Source organism: Malassezia globosa (genome assembly GCF_000181695.2).
Source record: "Malassezia globosa CBS 7966 chromosome Unknown mgl_sf_1.1, whole genome shotgun sequence".
Taxonomy (NCBI): domain Eukaryota; kingdom Fungi; phylum Basidiomycota; class Malasseziomycetes; order Malasseziales; family Malasseziaceae; genus Malassezia; species Malassezia globosa.
The window spans coordinates 265,279-280,569 of NW_001849874.1; the positions used below are offsets into that span (position 1 = coordinate 265,279).

Genomic DNA, 15,291 nt, shown 5'->3' on the forward strand with positions numbered 1-15,291 from the left:
CACATTCATAGGATTGTGGCGTGCAAGTGCTAAGGTATCATACATGTCTCTTCAGCACGGCTTTGAATAAGATATGCATTATCAACTAAGAAAAAAGAGTGAGCTCCTTAGAAAACATGTCTGCTATCACATCAAAGCCGTCTTCTGCTGCATGTACCTCCTCCAGCACCATATCCAGAGAAGACAACATGCTGGGATCACGGAGCGCCCGCACGGTCTTGTGTTCATCGGCACAGATAGGGCACTCCCGCGCCGCTTCTCCTTCTGGCAGACACCGGAAATGAAAACTGTGTCGACACATGAAATGCACCGCCGGCAGTTCAAGTGGCTGGTTGCACAACCCGCATTCATGGTGCTGAAACACACGTGGTTCATCGAGACTTTGTAGGGCAGCAATCTCCGCCTGTTTCGTCTGTGCCTCCTCGCGGTATGATGCAACAAGCTTCTGTGCACTGAGCAACTCGGTACGTTCATTGTGCACATGCTTCATTAGATACGGCGTCAACAAACTCATAGGCGCCACAGAATTGCGTCCTAGAAGTTGCACAACCTCTGATGGTGACAGCAGCGCATGCGTCTCGATATAGGCGAGCATGCGCTCGACATCCGTAATATGTGCCTCCAACAAGTCAGACGACGACGTGAAAAACGCCAATGTCGACACATACAAGTGTGTTTCACTAGTTCCAAATTTTTCAAGCATTTGCAACAATTGACGAGGAGCCTCTGCATCGCCAGCCTCGTGTGCATGCACCCAATGCTCGTAGATGGCATCCACCATGCCAAGGCGTTCATACAGACACAAAAGACCCGGCGTGTATGAAGCATCTTGACAAAGCACTAAGGCAGATGATGGGGTATAAGGCGTGACATCATCGTGGCTTTCGAGGATCGCAAGCGCCTTGTCCGGTGCATGTTTCAAATACAGCTCAATAAGCGTGTCATGGACGAGCACAAGCTCGTGTCGATCCCGTTTGGCCGTGCGAATACGCTCTAGGAAACGCTCAAGTGTTCTTTCGTGTCCCACAAAGTGCGAGAGCATGGACGGGAGAAGCGTCACTTTGCTGTCGCTGGAATCAGCATACACACGTACGAGAAGATCTGCCGTGGCTTCGGGCTCAGCTTCAAGAAGCAAACGTGCACAAGGTGGGAAATAATCCATGACATCGGAGGGTGCTAGTGTCTCTAGGTAGGCAAGTGCTGCTTTAGGATCAAGCTTGTCACGAAGCTGAATGTTCAGGTATATGTCATGTATTTCATGTGTCTGCGCGAGGTATGCCGCCTGTTCGGTACACCCCGCACGTCGACATACATCCATAGCCACCTGCACATCCAAGGGGACATCGGGTGCGCGAAGGAACCGATCAAGCGCATCGGTATCTCGAAGTTTTGTGTAGCAATTCAGCAAGAGTGTGGCATGATCTGCATTTGCAAGGTGCCGTGCATGCAAAGCTTCAAGGTACACGGTAAGGAATTGCAGGCGCTGTGCATCAAGGAACTTTCGAATCACCATACTAGGAGAGATAACGCCAATCGTATGGCAGAACTGTTGCATCGCTCCCTCAAAGTCGCCCACGTGCATACAAATACTCACCATAACGTCGGTACACTTCGGCGACAAGCACGTCGACAGGCGATACAGAGTGCGTGCGAAAACGCATGGTGCCAATCACACTACTAGATGCTAGACCTGGCAGCTGTCTGTGCGGAAAACGTGCAGCTCGTGCATACACGAAGGGAATCGCTTGGATGTAAAGGTGCAGCCGGAAAAGCTGCTCTAGCTTTGCCGAGAGCGACTTGGACATAAGCTTCGTTGGCGTCGTCGTGTCGATATGTACAGCTGCATCGAAGTTTTCATCGCCGTTGTTTGTCCATACATGAGATACACGCTCAAAATCTCCCGTGTAAGTGATGCATTTCGTATCAAGATCAAAGACCACAACTCGCTGCAGTGAGTCACCTCCAGCAAACACAATTACAAGTTCCCCATGCAACGCATGCACACTTTTTTTTCTACCCTCTAATGCAATGGATGCTTCACGTCCCCCCGTTCCAATCATATAGAGTGCTTCATTGCGAGCGAGGACAAGCTTTGAGGACAACACAGCTGGTGCTCCGTTCCATGTGTCGGGTGAACAGGCGTCAAATTGAACGCCACAGTTTTTTGCACACCCAATGGTATCGACGACCGTCGGCGCATTTCCTGCACCTGCACCTTCGATTGTGTACTTGAAAGTACATGTAACCGTGGCAATCAGAAGAACCGTCATGCCTGGCGCGTCGTGGCATAGAACAAGACAACTTACTTCGTCTGGTGCGTGACCATCTTCCACCATCGTAGCATCGCGCACAGTCTTAAATCGCAGCGTAGCAGGTTCCCTAGGATGCAAGTGTTCAGATGCACCGCGAAGAACGAGTACAGAGCCATCGCCAAGTCCTACAGCGATGTGAGACAGATTCGGAGAGACAGCGACGGAGGTGATGTGCGGACGCGGTGCCTCATGCTCGAGTGCATCTGTGGTATACATGGCCTGTTGGAAAGACGCATGTATTATCGCACTCATACAGAGCACAGCTCGTGATGTATTCGCGTCGTGCGAAGACTCTATGCGCCATACGCGCACAATCGGAGAGGTCTTGTCAACATCCCGTCCCACAGTTACAACAGCACCGCATTCCGCTGCAACATGTACAGAATCGCATGTTTCCTCAAATGCGCGCCATTCCAACAGCTCAACGTACGTCCGAGCATCCACGACACGCACTTGACCATGTGGCAACGCGATTACAAGAGCACCGCGTGGCGATGCCCATGCTCCCGCGTGCACGGGTGCATATGTGACACAACATGCGGACTGGATCGCATCGTTATATGTTTCTTCCTGAATAGGCCAGTTGTCAAAGAAACGAAAGGTCCGCCATGTCGGCACACTCGATGACAGACTGTCCCTCGACCCCTTATACATGGGACACGCGTCGTTCAAGTGTCTGTGGAGGAGGGAGGAGTATTCTTTTGCAACCTTACGTGAAGCGATGTCGCACGCTATTCTGCTCGTGCATCTCTTCGCACATGAGCTGCTCCTCTCGCGTACGCTTACTCACCATATGGAGTAGCGATCGTACTTTTTTTACTGAGTCGTACTATTTGGCGCACAGCATCGGTAAGAACCTAATTAGCATAACCATTACATGAGCATCACAACTACCGACGAACAAGTAGGGCGAATATGACAAGTGCACCTCGCACAACTAGCAAGCGCATTTAATATACTCGTGAGAACTTCGACAAAGTGGCGTCAAAGGAAGATGGCACCACCAAGAACAGCAGCAGCCACACCAACGGCACCTGGCACAACCAAGGCAGCAGCACCGTTGTCAGGCTCGGCACCCGGAGGGCGCTTCATCTCATCCGAAGGGTCAAAGTCTTTGTCGTTGGCGCGAATGCTGCGCAAAAGACCCCTGTACATCGAGTACTTGATCACATCACTCGACTGCGTCACAGTCGGGTAGTACTTCACAACCGACTCAGCAAGCTCGTCGGCTACATCAACAACCATTCCGGCATCCTTCCGTGAGCGCGTGTAGCCTCCAATCATGTAGCTCACAAGCGAACCAAGGTTGTAAGGCGGCACCACCGTCGAACTGTGAGAGCACGAACCGACCTGGTGAACGTTAGGGTCGCCAAACAGGGCCGAGCACACCGGGCTCGTGCGGGAGTTCTTGTCATCACCCTCCGAGCCACTGCCACTGCCTTGGTTAGCGGCCGACGTGGGCTTGGGGCTCTGGCTCTGCTGACCACCACCGCCTTGAGAGCCCTGCTGTTGAGGCTGCGAGCTCTGCTGTTGACCGTCCTGCTGCGCAACGACGCTTGCCACAGCAACAGCAAGAAGAGAAAGAGGAACACTCAGCTTCACCATGATATGGAAATGATAGGAGTACAAGAGTTCCTGACCTGGTCCCACTAATCCAACTTGAGACTGACACCACAATTGACACCCCTGTTGACTCAATTTCTCGGTCAAATCCGGAATTTTTATTTGCCCATTTCAGACACTATCGGAACACACACACACAACATTGGGCAACAATTGTAAACATTGCCAGGTACCGGATTGGCAGGTGCTTAGTCGACAAATCACGCAAATGGCTACATCCACACTTTCACAAAACGCACAACAGCTACTGTCAACCACACATCTGAAGCATTACACAGTACCAATTGCGCAGATTTCGGATAGCAACTTTGCCTCTCGGCAACAATTTCACAAACATATAGACAATGTCTCGATCACTCATCACTCTCCGAGAACGTGGTCTTTAGGAGTGCATAATGCTCCATCTCAACTATCAACTCGTGAAAGGGCACGTAGCTCAACAATCATAGAGAACAATTAGGACCAACCATCTCACCATGCTTGTGGCATCAACATCATGTGAGGAGAAAAGTCTTAAAGGAAGATGGCACCGCCGAGAACAGCAGCAGCCACACCAACGGCACCTGGCACAACCAAGGCAGCAGCACCGTTGTCAGGCTCGGCACCCGGAGGGCGCTTCATCTCATCCGAAGGGTCAAAGTCTTTGTCGTTGGCGCGAATGCTGCGCAAAAGACCCCTGTACATCGAGTACTTGATCACATCACTCGACTGCGTCACAGTCGGGTAGTACTTCACAACCGACTCAGCAAGCTCGTCGGCTACATCAACAACCATTCCGGCATCCTTCCGTGAGCGCGTGTAGCCTCCAATCATGTAGCTCACAAGCGAACCAAGGTTGTAAGGCGGCACCACCGTCGAACTGTGAGAGCACGAACCGACCTGGTGAACGTTAGGGTCGCCAAACAGGGCCGAGCACACCGGGCTCGTGCGGGAGTTCTTGTCATCACCCTCCGAGCCACTGCCACTGCCTTGGTTAGCGGCCGACGTGGGCTTGGGGCTCTGGCTCTGCTGACCACCACCGCCTTGAGAGCCCTGCTGTTGAGGCTGCGAGCTCTGTTGTTGAGGCTGCGAGCTCTGTTGTTGAGGCTGCGAGCTCTGCTGTTGACCATCCTGCTGCGCAACGACGCTTGCCACAGCAACAGCAAGAAGAGAAAGAGGAACACTCAGCTTCACCATGGCTATGCAGCGGACAGTTAGGTAAGAAGAGAAGCAAGAAAGGGTGATAGGTTTAGAAATGCGAAATTGACTTACTCAAAAATAGCCCTCACGTTGTGTGCGCCCATGTTGATTAGCACTGTCGGTTCAATTCGGATTCGCCAAACTCCAGCTCAAGAATACACATGATGGACACAATTGCGGAAGTCAACGAAATAAATCACCTTGTCGGCCGATTGTACCGAATATATGGACCAATACGTGTTGTATATCACAACAAAACATAGAATTTGGCATCAATTTGCCCACGAAGCGCTCGGATGCTTGCAGATAACAAGGACAGAGCTGAGACAGAATACAAATTACACACGATTTTAATTGGATGAAATGAAGGCGCAGGAAGTCTCGACGAACGCTTTGGGAAAAGAGCGTTGCGCAAGAACCGCGATGTGTCTGTGACATGCAGGAAAGATAGCACAATGCATGGATAGATTTGTAAAGTACTCAGGTCACGAAGTCCATTGCCGCGCTGGTCGCCTGAACCTTGTGCATGTTGTGACAAACATGTGGCACGCACGCGTGCAGGTTGTTGAAATAAAGTTGGTCAAAGCACCTACAAGTGTGGAAGCCCTCTGCAAAGTAAGAAGATAACTGACAATCTTAGTTCATATGGCGGTCGACATGGTCACTTGTACAGGAAGAATTTAACTTAAAGTGTCTCGTAGCACGCACGAAGAAACAAACCTGGAGCCAAAATGGTTTGCTTTGAAGCAGGTCACTGCGATTGCATGCGCTATGATCAATCGCTGTAGACTTAGAGAATGAAGTAAGAGATAATACTAAAAATGACTCCGAACGAGTATGCCCATACAGCCATGCGTTTCGAGGCACTGGACGGCTGAGACGTTTGTGGAGGGGACGAAGCTTGAGATGAATCAGAACTAGTTGGTTTGGATTCCGACGTCGGCGCAGCCTGTCTCGCAGAGGTCTTGGTGGGCGTCTGGCTAGAAGACGTGGATTGAGCGCAAGAATCGGAAACGCTGCTACAAGACGCTCCCTCGCATGTTGATGTCACTTGGGAGCATGACGAGCTTGTGTCATGGTGATTGTGACGATGCCTTGCTGCTCCTGCTCCGGCGACGGCTCCTGCTCCTGCCCCTGCCCCTGCTCCAAATCCTATTCCCTTGTTGCCTGAGCCATTGTTAGGGCCTCCATTGTTACGAGAGCCTGCATTTGAACCCTGGTTGCCTGGTGGTGGCCGCGCTGGTGGGGGCGGTGCAGGTGGGGGACTGCCGCCTTCTTTGCCTCCATCAGGTTCCTTGGGGGCACTGTCATGACCGGCTGGTCTCGGCTTAGAACCTCCGCTTCCAGCTGATCCTGCTCGAGCTGCTCCACCACCGCCTGCCGCATGACCACCACCGCCGCCGCCACTACCACCCTTGCGCTTCTCAAGCGCAGATACATCGTCGCTCACCTGCTCCTGCTGGTCCATATCGTACTCCAGATTTGATTCTGCCTTATCCTCGTCCCTGTCATTTTCTTGGTCGTCTCTTCTCACGTTTTCATCTTCCACAGTAGATTTCCTGCTAAAGGTGTTGCTTCTATTTATATCGCTTTCACGGACGTGTTTGTGAGTGTCGTCGAAGCTTTGGTCAAGTGCCCGCGAAGTTTCGACCTTCTCGACCACGCCGGCCAGATCAGGGAGAGGCCCTGCCGCCGCACATATGGAAAGCGCAAGCACAAAAATAAGAGAGAACTTCGCATGGGATAGCATGGCGTTTGAATCTCGGGAAAGGCTACAATATTTGTATGACCCCGAGTGTTCGTTGTTCTCAGGACCCGAAACCGATCGACGCGGATTTTTGTTGGCCACTGCGTGTGAGTCTGCATGTCCACTAGATATTTGCCTGGGGCTCCCACGCTAATCTTACACATGCATATCGCCGCGTATGGCTTGCGCAAATATTAGGCGCAGGTGCCTCCACATGCCACAGTTTGCGTGGATGCTATGCACACAAATCATGCGCTTTTGTAAGTTCTGATATCACTGATTCATGGGTGGACAATGAAACTTTGAGGTCAGTGTATTGTTGTAGTGATGATGGAACGGTGAGGATCAACAAGAGAACCTCTACCATGTAAAAAAAGAAAAAAAAAAAAAAACACGCACGAAACTACCAGCCTAATGAGCAGGAAACGATGCGGTACTACTTACTATCTTAACAGGGACGGGCATCTCTTACGCGCAGCTCATCCGTAGCGACCTCCCCCCCTTAGAGATTGAATGGATACATATCTATCGGGAATGAATTAGCAGCAGCCACCCTTGTTCTGCGTGTTGCTTATACCAGCGGCATTAATATTCTGCGTGCCACTGGCTCCTGGCACATTGGAGGTAATGCCCTGGTCAACCAGGTGGTCCTTGACTTGCTGGGCAAGCCTAAAGAACGCCTCGTCCACGTTGGTGTTGGACTTGGCAGACGTCTCGATATAGCTCATGCCAAGCTCATTGGCAAGTTCCTGTCCCTGCTCGGTAGTAATGACCTGTGAATTAGCACCCGACACACGCCAGAATAGTCGTACGTACACGCTTTTCGTCCCAGTCACACTTGTTGCCGACCAGGATTTTACATGCACCATCGTTTGCGTGTTGCTGGACGTCTTTGTACCAATTGCGGACATCTGTGGGGGGGTGTGTAAGCAAAGATGTAGTATTCCACGTACTCTGGAAACTCTTTTCATCCGTCAGGTCAAAAACAATAAGAATGCCCATGGAACCACGGTAGTATGCTGTTGTGATGGTGCGGAATCGCTCCTGTCCAGCGGTGTCCCACTACGTGATGGTTAGTCGATGTGTAACCCAGTAGAACAATATGAATAATACATACGATCTGGAGCTTTATGCGCTTCCCATCGACCTCAATTGTCCGAATCTTGAAATCTATTCCAATCGTCGTGATAAACGACGGTGTCCACGAGTCGTCGCAGAAGCGAAGGAGTAGACAAGACTTGCCCACACCTAGACATATGTTACGAACTCGATTCATTCCATTGGATCTGCCCACGTACCTGAGTCGCCAATCAGAAGGAGCTTTACAAGAAGGTCGTAGTGCGGTTGTGGCATCGTAATTTCCTGGTCGGATTTGCAAACGAGTGCCTGTTGAGAGACGGTCGATTGCTGCAACCGCCACTAACGGCGGTGATTTGCCGGCGCTCCACTTGCGCACGTGATTGCTTCACTGGCCTGTGTGCTAGGGTCGAGGTTAATCATGCGATTTACACGTTAGCTATAAAGGGGTGAAACGCGTCCTGCATGTGTGTGTGTGTATTATGTTCTATTGTTGCACTTTTGTGTGGTCCATTTTCAGATCAGATGCAGTGGTGCAACAATCATAGGGACCACTGCACAATGCAAACGTAGCAGCCTCATGCCCACCGTATTCATCATCATCGCCTTTATGGACGGGGCTATACTGACCAAGAAATTGCCGTCACTGATAAAGTGGAGGGAAGGCAGGGATCGATTGGCTCGTATGTAGCCATTTCCAAGCAGATAGAGCAACATGATGACGAAAAGAGACGCATTTCTCCACGCACATCCCTTTGACACATTCTGACGACATGCACCACAGTATCACCCAAATCAGGAACATACGCATGTCTGTGCAAGCATCGCGAGCTAATTTCCAGGTGGCCAGATGCGCATTAAGAATACAACAAAAACGGGCGTACTCGTCGTCTAAGCGAGAGACCAGCGATGAAAAGGATGAGCGCGAGTCCAAACCGATGCCATTCGGCCCACCACAGCCCCCATCGTATACGGACTCTGTCTCTGGAGCGGCAGCAGAGGCCAACACAAGGCCGCTACCGTTTCTATCCGTGCCACTTGGCGTATCGAAGCGACCTACATCGGATCGACCCACGTGGTCAGAGCGACACGCAGAATGGTTTGATCGAGACGTTCGTCTTGAGAAGCGCCGTCTGATGTATGTATAGCATCTAATCACACTTTTTCAATCCTGTGTCCAAAGCGTATTACTAACTCGTCCAAGCATCAAAGAGGCGACGCGCGGCTATTTTCACGATTTTCATGAGATTCGCTCTCATGGCGGAAAGACTTGGCGTAGTCCACCGACGATGATTCGTCCTGATGTTCGTTGATTGTGCCTTCAAAGCATGTTTTTGTTGTACTAACAAACCCTCCTTTCTAATGCCACACAGAAAGCGCGATACTTTCCAGATATCCAAGGCACATGTCTTGCAGACAAGAGCAAAAAACACACTACCGACATGCTCATGGGACGTGTATCCATTGTCGCGATCGTAACATCGAAAGTTTCAGAAGTACGTGATACCGTAATCGCAGTAATTTGATACTCACGCCATGTCAGGAACATACGCGCAGCTTTTATGAGGCCGCCTATGAACGCTTCCACACGTATCCTCACTTTCAGCTTGTACAGATCAATTTGCAAGAAAACTCTCTTAAGGCATACCTAATATCCTTGTTCCTATCATCTTTGCGGTCACAAGTTGCACCCAAACTTCAGTCCACATACCTCCTGAGTCAGCAGAGCTTGGACATGGTTCGTGAGCCAATGGGTCTTCACAACAAGCACGTTGGATACACGTACTTAGTCGGTCCAGATGGAAAAATCCGGTGGGCTGGTAGTGCATTTGCCGAACCCGATGAGGCTCGCACACTTGTGGCATGCACGGGGGTCTTGCTTGATCGTATGCCAGGCGGTCGGAAGGCTGCTTCGAGGGATGCATCGTAACACGTGACTGATCGTTTGCACCACACGCCTGCCCTCTCTTTTCTCTTTGCATAGGTGTGGAGTGGATGGAGGGCCAAAGGGGGAAATATATGTCATTCTGGCGTGTGAATAGGAATTTTTTTTTCATATATTGGTTGTTGTTGACGAACAGCAGTAACAATAGTGGCAATAACGGCGGTGGCAGCAGCAGCAACAACAACAGCGGCGTCCACAGCCGTTAGTTCAAGTCAATTGGCACAATGGAACGTGTACAGTACTCGTTAGAACGCACGCTCCCACAGCTCAAGCTTCTTGATGAACATTCGATTCTTTCGAAAGATGAGCTCCGATCCGTCACAAGTCAGCGCCAGGGATTCGAGGCCAGGCTAATCCGACGGAAGGCAGAGAAGTTTGACTTTGTACGATACATTGAATTTGAAGATGATCTACATGCGCTCATTGTCCTTCGTGCACGCGAACGGAATCGGAAGATCATGAACCGAGTCCGAGCCGGCGATGAGGATGCCAAGTCGCAGTTACTGCCTCGCTCATTCCTTCCTAAGCAGGCGGCGAGCTCGTCTGCACAATGCGTTGCGATCTTTGAGCGCATGGTTCGCAAGTTTCGCTGGGATCTGGATGCATGGGACCGATACATCGCATGGGCGAAGAAGCGCAAGATGCGTGTTGTCGCTGGGCGTGTATTTGCAAGAGCACTTGCTCTGCATCCTATGCAACCGTCATTGTGGATCTCCGCCGCCGACTATGAGCTCAACACACAGGCTGACACGACGGCAGCGCGCGCGCTTCTCCAGCGCGGTATACGGACAAACAAGCTGACTGACTCAGCCGCCCTGTCCGCACACGAGACCAGTAAGCTGCGAAAGACGCAGAACGGCGCGCGGGCGTCACGAGAGCCAGGTGCCTTACGGTGGACACTGACTGAGTACGAGAGTGACGTACTTCGACTATGGGTAGAGTACTTCCGTATGGAGCTTGTATTTATTGAGCGCCTGCGTCGTCGATGGCGGATTCTTGGACTGGACAGCGGCGACACTTTGGTAACGTCGGAACCAAGCGCTGATACTACTGCAATGCCGTGGTCTCAGCGGGAAGGCGATGCAATGGACGAGGCCACGCATGCAGCGCAGTCAGTCGCCCTCGACCCCAATAATACTCGCAACAATGAGCACAAAGAACACAGTAGCGACGACTATCTCGATGAAGAAGACGAACAAGTTGCAGCTGCTGAGGCTGCAGTAGATGAACAAGTACCAGATGGTGAGGACAACGAGGTTGGCAGCGGCAAATTCGAGTCATCGCACGCAGCTCATGCTCCCGCTGTGCAAGGCGTGCGGCCAGCAGCGGATATGGCTATTCCTCCGGGACACCATCAAATTATGAACGGCTCGATCCCGCTTGTTCTTTTGGAAAATATAGGCCAGCACATTCCACAAGCGTTGCAATTCTACCTTTACACGGCCCTGCTTCAGCTCGTGAGCTCGTTCCCCTTTTTTGACTCGGTGGTGGTGAAGCGGCACGGCGAAGTTTTGTCTATTCGCACGTCGCAAGGCATTCTCGGATCGGGTGATCGGCTGCGTCGACGGCTTATGCAGGCTTTGTTGAGTGCTTGCATGCGTGCTAGTGACAATGGGGATACTTGCGATGGAGGAAAGCTCGGTGCATGGATGTGGAAGTGCATCCACCCGTTGTATCACCCATTCTCTCATGACGTCGCTGCGAAAATTAGTACTGCTGCACTGCCTGCGTCGCAAGCTGAGCGCGAACTTGATACCAATGCGCTCTTGCATGGCGCGAGTCAGTTGCACGCAGTGTACTCGCCTGCCATCGACGCATTGTACACCTACGCGCAGGTACCAGCGGATCTGCGTCAAGAACGCACCGTCGCTGGCACGTATGATCCATGGCAAGCATGCCAGCCGGTCTTGTTCCTGCTCGAACTATTGAGTCGCCGGCTTGTAAGTGCGACGCACACCGAAATTAGCAGAGGCCACGACGGAGTCAAGTCTCCATATACCAAGACGGACGTGTCTCTGCAGGAGACAACCGCCCAGAGTGGCAGTGGCAACGACCACGATGATGACGAAGAGGCCAGAGAGCATGATCAGAGCCACGCGGACGCCGAACTTGACGACGAAGAATCCATTCATTCAGCGGAGGCAAGCGACTTTGCTGTTGTGCCTGAGGCAACGCCTTTCATGCGCATGCTCACAACACATGGTGACTTGCCGAAGGTGATCCAGTGTGCGGTCAGTTTGTTCCGTGCGCACCAAGGTGAACAGGAGCAAGTGCCACTGGCCTTTCTTGCGACACTGCGGTTCTTGTCGAACCCCCTACGCAGTGCGGTGGACGAGTCACACCTGCTCACGTACATTGCCCAAGTCGACGCGAAACTTGTCGAGGCCCTAGAGCCGCATGTGCCATGGCTTACTGTGGAAAAGTTATCCCGTGAGCTGCGGGCCCATGGCAAGGCTGCTTGGGACCAAATACAATCGCTTGTTTCGGTGCAGCGGACAAATCCATGTGCATGGGTCTTGTATGTCAATGCAGCACCAATGTGGTCGTCGGACAAGGCCTGGACATTCAAATGGGACGGTCAAGCCGACTCATCCATACGAGACGCACAGCGCGTCTGGATTCCGATTCTCGATGCTTGTACGGGGGCAACACATTTTGCCAATGATGCACACGCATCTGTATGGGCTCTGCTTACGTTGTGGCTCGGCTCGTCCGTGGTCGAAGACACGTCGCTTGTGTCACCTGAATTTGCACGCCAAACACTGTGGCTCAGATATCTCGACTGGGTGCGGGATGCAGCGACGGTAAGTCCTAATGCTAAGCGCGCGAAACGTGCCTCTGTTTGGGCGTGGTCGTTGTACAAGCAGGCAGTCCAAAAGACAGGCGCTGTCCTTGCATCGTCTATGCTTGTAGGAACTGCGCGCGAAAGTGCTCAGGCTTTGCATGACAAGGTCGTGTGCCGGATGTCGGCCTTTTCACTCTCAACAGCAGCAGCCGCAGCAGCCGCAAAGGCCGCAACACCAACCGGTGCAGAGGCCCTTGTTTCTTCTGAGAAAACGAATGATCATGCAAAAGATGATACAACAGCTGAACTTGACACACATCATGCACAGGACCTGGCCCTCTCGTTCTTGTTGGCTAATAGCTCTGCGAGCACGCGTTGTTGGCTTGAAATCGCGCACATCGAGACGATGCGTGTCGTGATAGGTGTACAGGATCTTGATGAACCGTGCAAGAAGCGGATCACAAGCATCTTCCAGCGAGCCATGGCCCAGGCTGAGCGCGAGGCACAGGTTCCTCACACTGTGGATGCATGGCTGGCTTACCTGTCGTTCCTCGCTCATACGCAGCGTGACATGCCCCAGGCTCTTGCCGAGCTAGCTCGCGCTCAGTCATGCATACGTAGGATTGGCGGCGCTGAAGCAGCTGTGGCTTTCGAGCACCAGTGGCAGCAGAACGTGGCGGCGCGCCGTTCGTAGGGGATCATTTGTTCATCAGGTAGATATGTGCGTGAGTTGGGTCATTCTCACGTGGCACGTGCATGTGCGTGCAGACAAAGAAGGCGTGACGACTGAATAAGTGTGGCCAAGTAAGGACGACGTGACGCGTCAGGCGTCGCGCTGGCCTAGGACCGCGTTAGGTGTCGCGCCGTGTTTGCCATATCCGATCTGTAATATATTTCTTTTGTCTGACACGCTTTCGAACGAGCCGCTTTCCCGTAGCAAGTGAGCGCGAGCATTTGTGTATCCGTGTCCGACATTATCACCATGTTTCGCACAGCACCACCGTCGCTGGGTGCCGAGCATGGAAAGTCTGCACAGGTGGCGCACCATCCCTCTAAGGCTTCAGGCCTCTCAGCGTATCCGTATCGGCTGAATATGTACGCGGTGCCACCTGTCCAGGACATTACCGTGGATGAATTTGAGCAATGGGCACTGGACCGGTTGCACATACTCTCAGAGATTGAGAATGCATCGGCACGCAATCAATCTTGGGCAGAGACAAAAATGGCAATTGAAAAAAGGATGAATGAGTACATGCCATTGCGGTCGAACGCAGTAGCACAGTCAGGTTCGATGACGACATCCACAGCAAAGACCAAAGAGCTCTTGGCAGAGAGACGCAAGGATCATATATCACACTTTGTGCTCCGTCTTGCTTTCTCGCGGTCGGAAGAGCTTCGGCGCCGCTTCGTTCATGCCGAGTGCACGCTGTTTCGTTGGAAGTTGGAGACAGAGCACTTGGCAGAGCGAGAGGCTTTCCTCCATTCACAGGACTTTGTGTGGCGTATGGTGCCGCCAGAGGACCAGCACAGGTTTCGCGAACAGCTTGCGGCAGTGCATCCGCGTCTGGGTTCCTCTGTTGAGTCTGAATCATTTGTCCAGGTCCCATGGTATAGGGTGCCGGATCTCGTGGAGAAGCGCAAGGTGTTCGTTCACAAAGGGACCGCATGGATTCCGACAAGAGAGCAGGCGAGTCTCGTACTGGCGGAGTTCCAAGGCCGCCTGCAAACCCAGTTGGAGCTGACTGCACGCGCACTTCCGCGTCTCGATGAGGATGATCGGCTTATGCCAGTTCTCGAGCATCTTAGCATGGGCTCAATGCTCGGCATGTCCAAAGAATATGGGACAAGTGCTCTTGTGAGCACAGATGGGGAGGCACTATCCCTCACGGCCGATATGGTCGTGCCTCTTGTGCGAGAGCATGCTCCATTGTGTATGCGGCACTTGCAGTCGGTCCTCTGGACGACACATCACCTGCGTCATTACTCGCGTCTACAGTACAACCTATTCCTCAAGGAGCTTGGTCTTCCTGTCGAGGAGGCGCTTTTGTTCTGGCGCCGCTCCTTCAGCACGATGTCGGACGACAAGTTTGCCAAGGAGCATCGCTACAACATTCGTCATGGCTACGGTCTCGAGGGTCGCCGCGTCAATTATCCGGCCAAAAGCTGTGCCCGCATCATCACACAGGATCCACCGGGTCCTCAGGACACGCACGGATGTCCATTCCGCCATTTTTCGCAGGAAAACCTGTCTGCAGCACTTACTGCGCATTATGGCCTTGGGCCAAGTGAGCAGGCTGACATTCTGGCTGCAGCAAAAGCTGGGCACTACCATGTGGCATGCACGCGTGTGTTTGAGCTGACGCACAAAGCGCAAGGCGTGACACCAGGCGACGGTCTAGGCCAAGGTGAGAGTGTTTCACATCCAAATCGGTATACGGAGGCTAGTTGGCGCCTGGCTCAAGAGTCATCGGCGCCGCCGAGTTCCGAGGCAGGCCTTGGGTAATGCGAAAGCGCCATATCAGATATCTATGTTTGTTTTCTATTTCCCCATCCCCCATATCCCTCTTTGCCTATCGCCCATCCCCCTTCTTGGTGAGGTCGATCATCCGCTAAACTAAACCGA

The 15,291-nt window shown here is 52.3% G+C and overlaps 8 protein-coding genes across 8 annotated transcripts; 3 read left to right on the forward strand and 5 right to left on the reverse strand.

Annotated features, from left to right (window-relative positions):
* Positions 1-85: 85 nt before the first annotated feature.
* On the reverse strand, positions 86-1,582 carry MGL_0130 (uncharacterized protein; the record flags this gene model as incomplete). The annotated part of the gene is made up of 1 exon (XM_001732303.1): positions 86-1,582. The coding sequence occupies one exon, from the start codon at positions 1,580-1,582 to the stop codon at positions 86-88; it is 1,497 nt and encodes a 498-aa protein (XP_001732355.1).
* Positions 1,583-3,296: 1,714 nt separating this feature from the next.
* MGL_0131 (uncharacterized protein) lies at positions 3,297-3,917 on the reverse strand (the record flags this gene model as incomplete). Its single annotated transcript, XM_001732304.1, has 1 exon — positions 3,297-3,917. One exon carries the CDS (start codon positions 3,915-3,917, stop codon positions 3,297-3,299), a length of 621 nt encoding a protein of 206 aa, XP_001732356.1.
* A 531-nt stretch (positions 3,918-4,448) lies between these two features.
* On the reverse strand, positions 4,449-5,111 carry MGL_0132 (uncharacterized protein; the record flags this gene model as incomplete). Its single annotated transcript, XM_001732305.1, has 1 exon — positions 4,449-5,111. The coding sequence occupies one exon, from the start codon at positions 5,109-5,111 to the stop codon at positions 4,449-4,451; it is 663 nt and encodes a 220-aa protein (XP_001732357.1).
* A 793-nt stretch (positions 5,112-5,904) lies between these two features.
* On the reverse strand, positions 5,905-6,582 carry MGL_0133 (uncharacterized protein; the record flags this gene model as incomplete). The annotated part of the gene is made up of 1 exon (XM_001732306.1): positions 5,905-6,582. One exon carries the CDS (start codon positions 6,580-6,582, stop codon positions 5,905-5,907), a length of 678 nt encoding a protein of 225 aa, XP_001732358.1.
* An 818-nt stretch (positions 6,583-7,400) lies between these two features.
* MGL_0134 (uncharacterized protein) lies at positions 7,401-7,772 on the reverse strand (the record flags this gene model as incomplete). Its single annotated transcript, XM_001732307.1, has 1 exon — positions 7,401-7,772. One exon carries the CDS (start codon positions 7,770-7,772, stop codon positions 7,401-7,403), a length of 372 nt encoding a protein of 123 aa, XP_001732359.1.
* Positions 7,773-9,380: 1,608 nt separating this feature from the next.
* Positions 9,381-9,868, forward strand: MGL_0135 (uncharacterized protein; the record flags this gene model as incomplete). Its single annotated transcript, XM_001732308.1, has 2 exons — positions 9,381-9,434; positions 9,482-9,868. 2 exons carry the CDS (start codon positions 9,381-9,383, stop codon positions 9,866-9,868), a joined length of 441 nt encoding a protein of 146 aa, XP_001732360.1.
* A 239-nt stretch (positions 9,869-10,107) lies between these two features.
* MGL_0136 (uncharacterized protein) lies at positions 10,108-13,362 on the forward strand (the record flags this gene model as incomplete). The annotated part of the gene is made up of 1 exon (XM_001732309.1): positions 10,108-13,362. One exon carries the CDS (start codon positions 10,108-10,110, stop codon positions 13,360-13,362), a length of 3,255 nt encoding a protein of 1,084 aa, XP_001732361.1.
* A 288-nt stretch (positions 13,363-13,650) lies between these two features.
* Positions 13,651-15,171, forward strand: MGL_0137 (uncharacterized protein; the record flags this gene model as incomplete). The annotated part of the gene is made up of 1 exon (XM_001732310.1): positions 13,651-15,171. One exon carries the CDS (start codon positions 13,651-13,653, stop codon positions 15,169-15,171), a length of 1,521 nt encoding a protein of 506 aa, XP_001732362.1.
* Between the last annotated feature and the right edge of the window lie 120 nt (positions 15,172-15,291).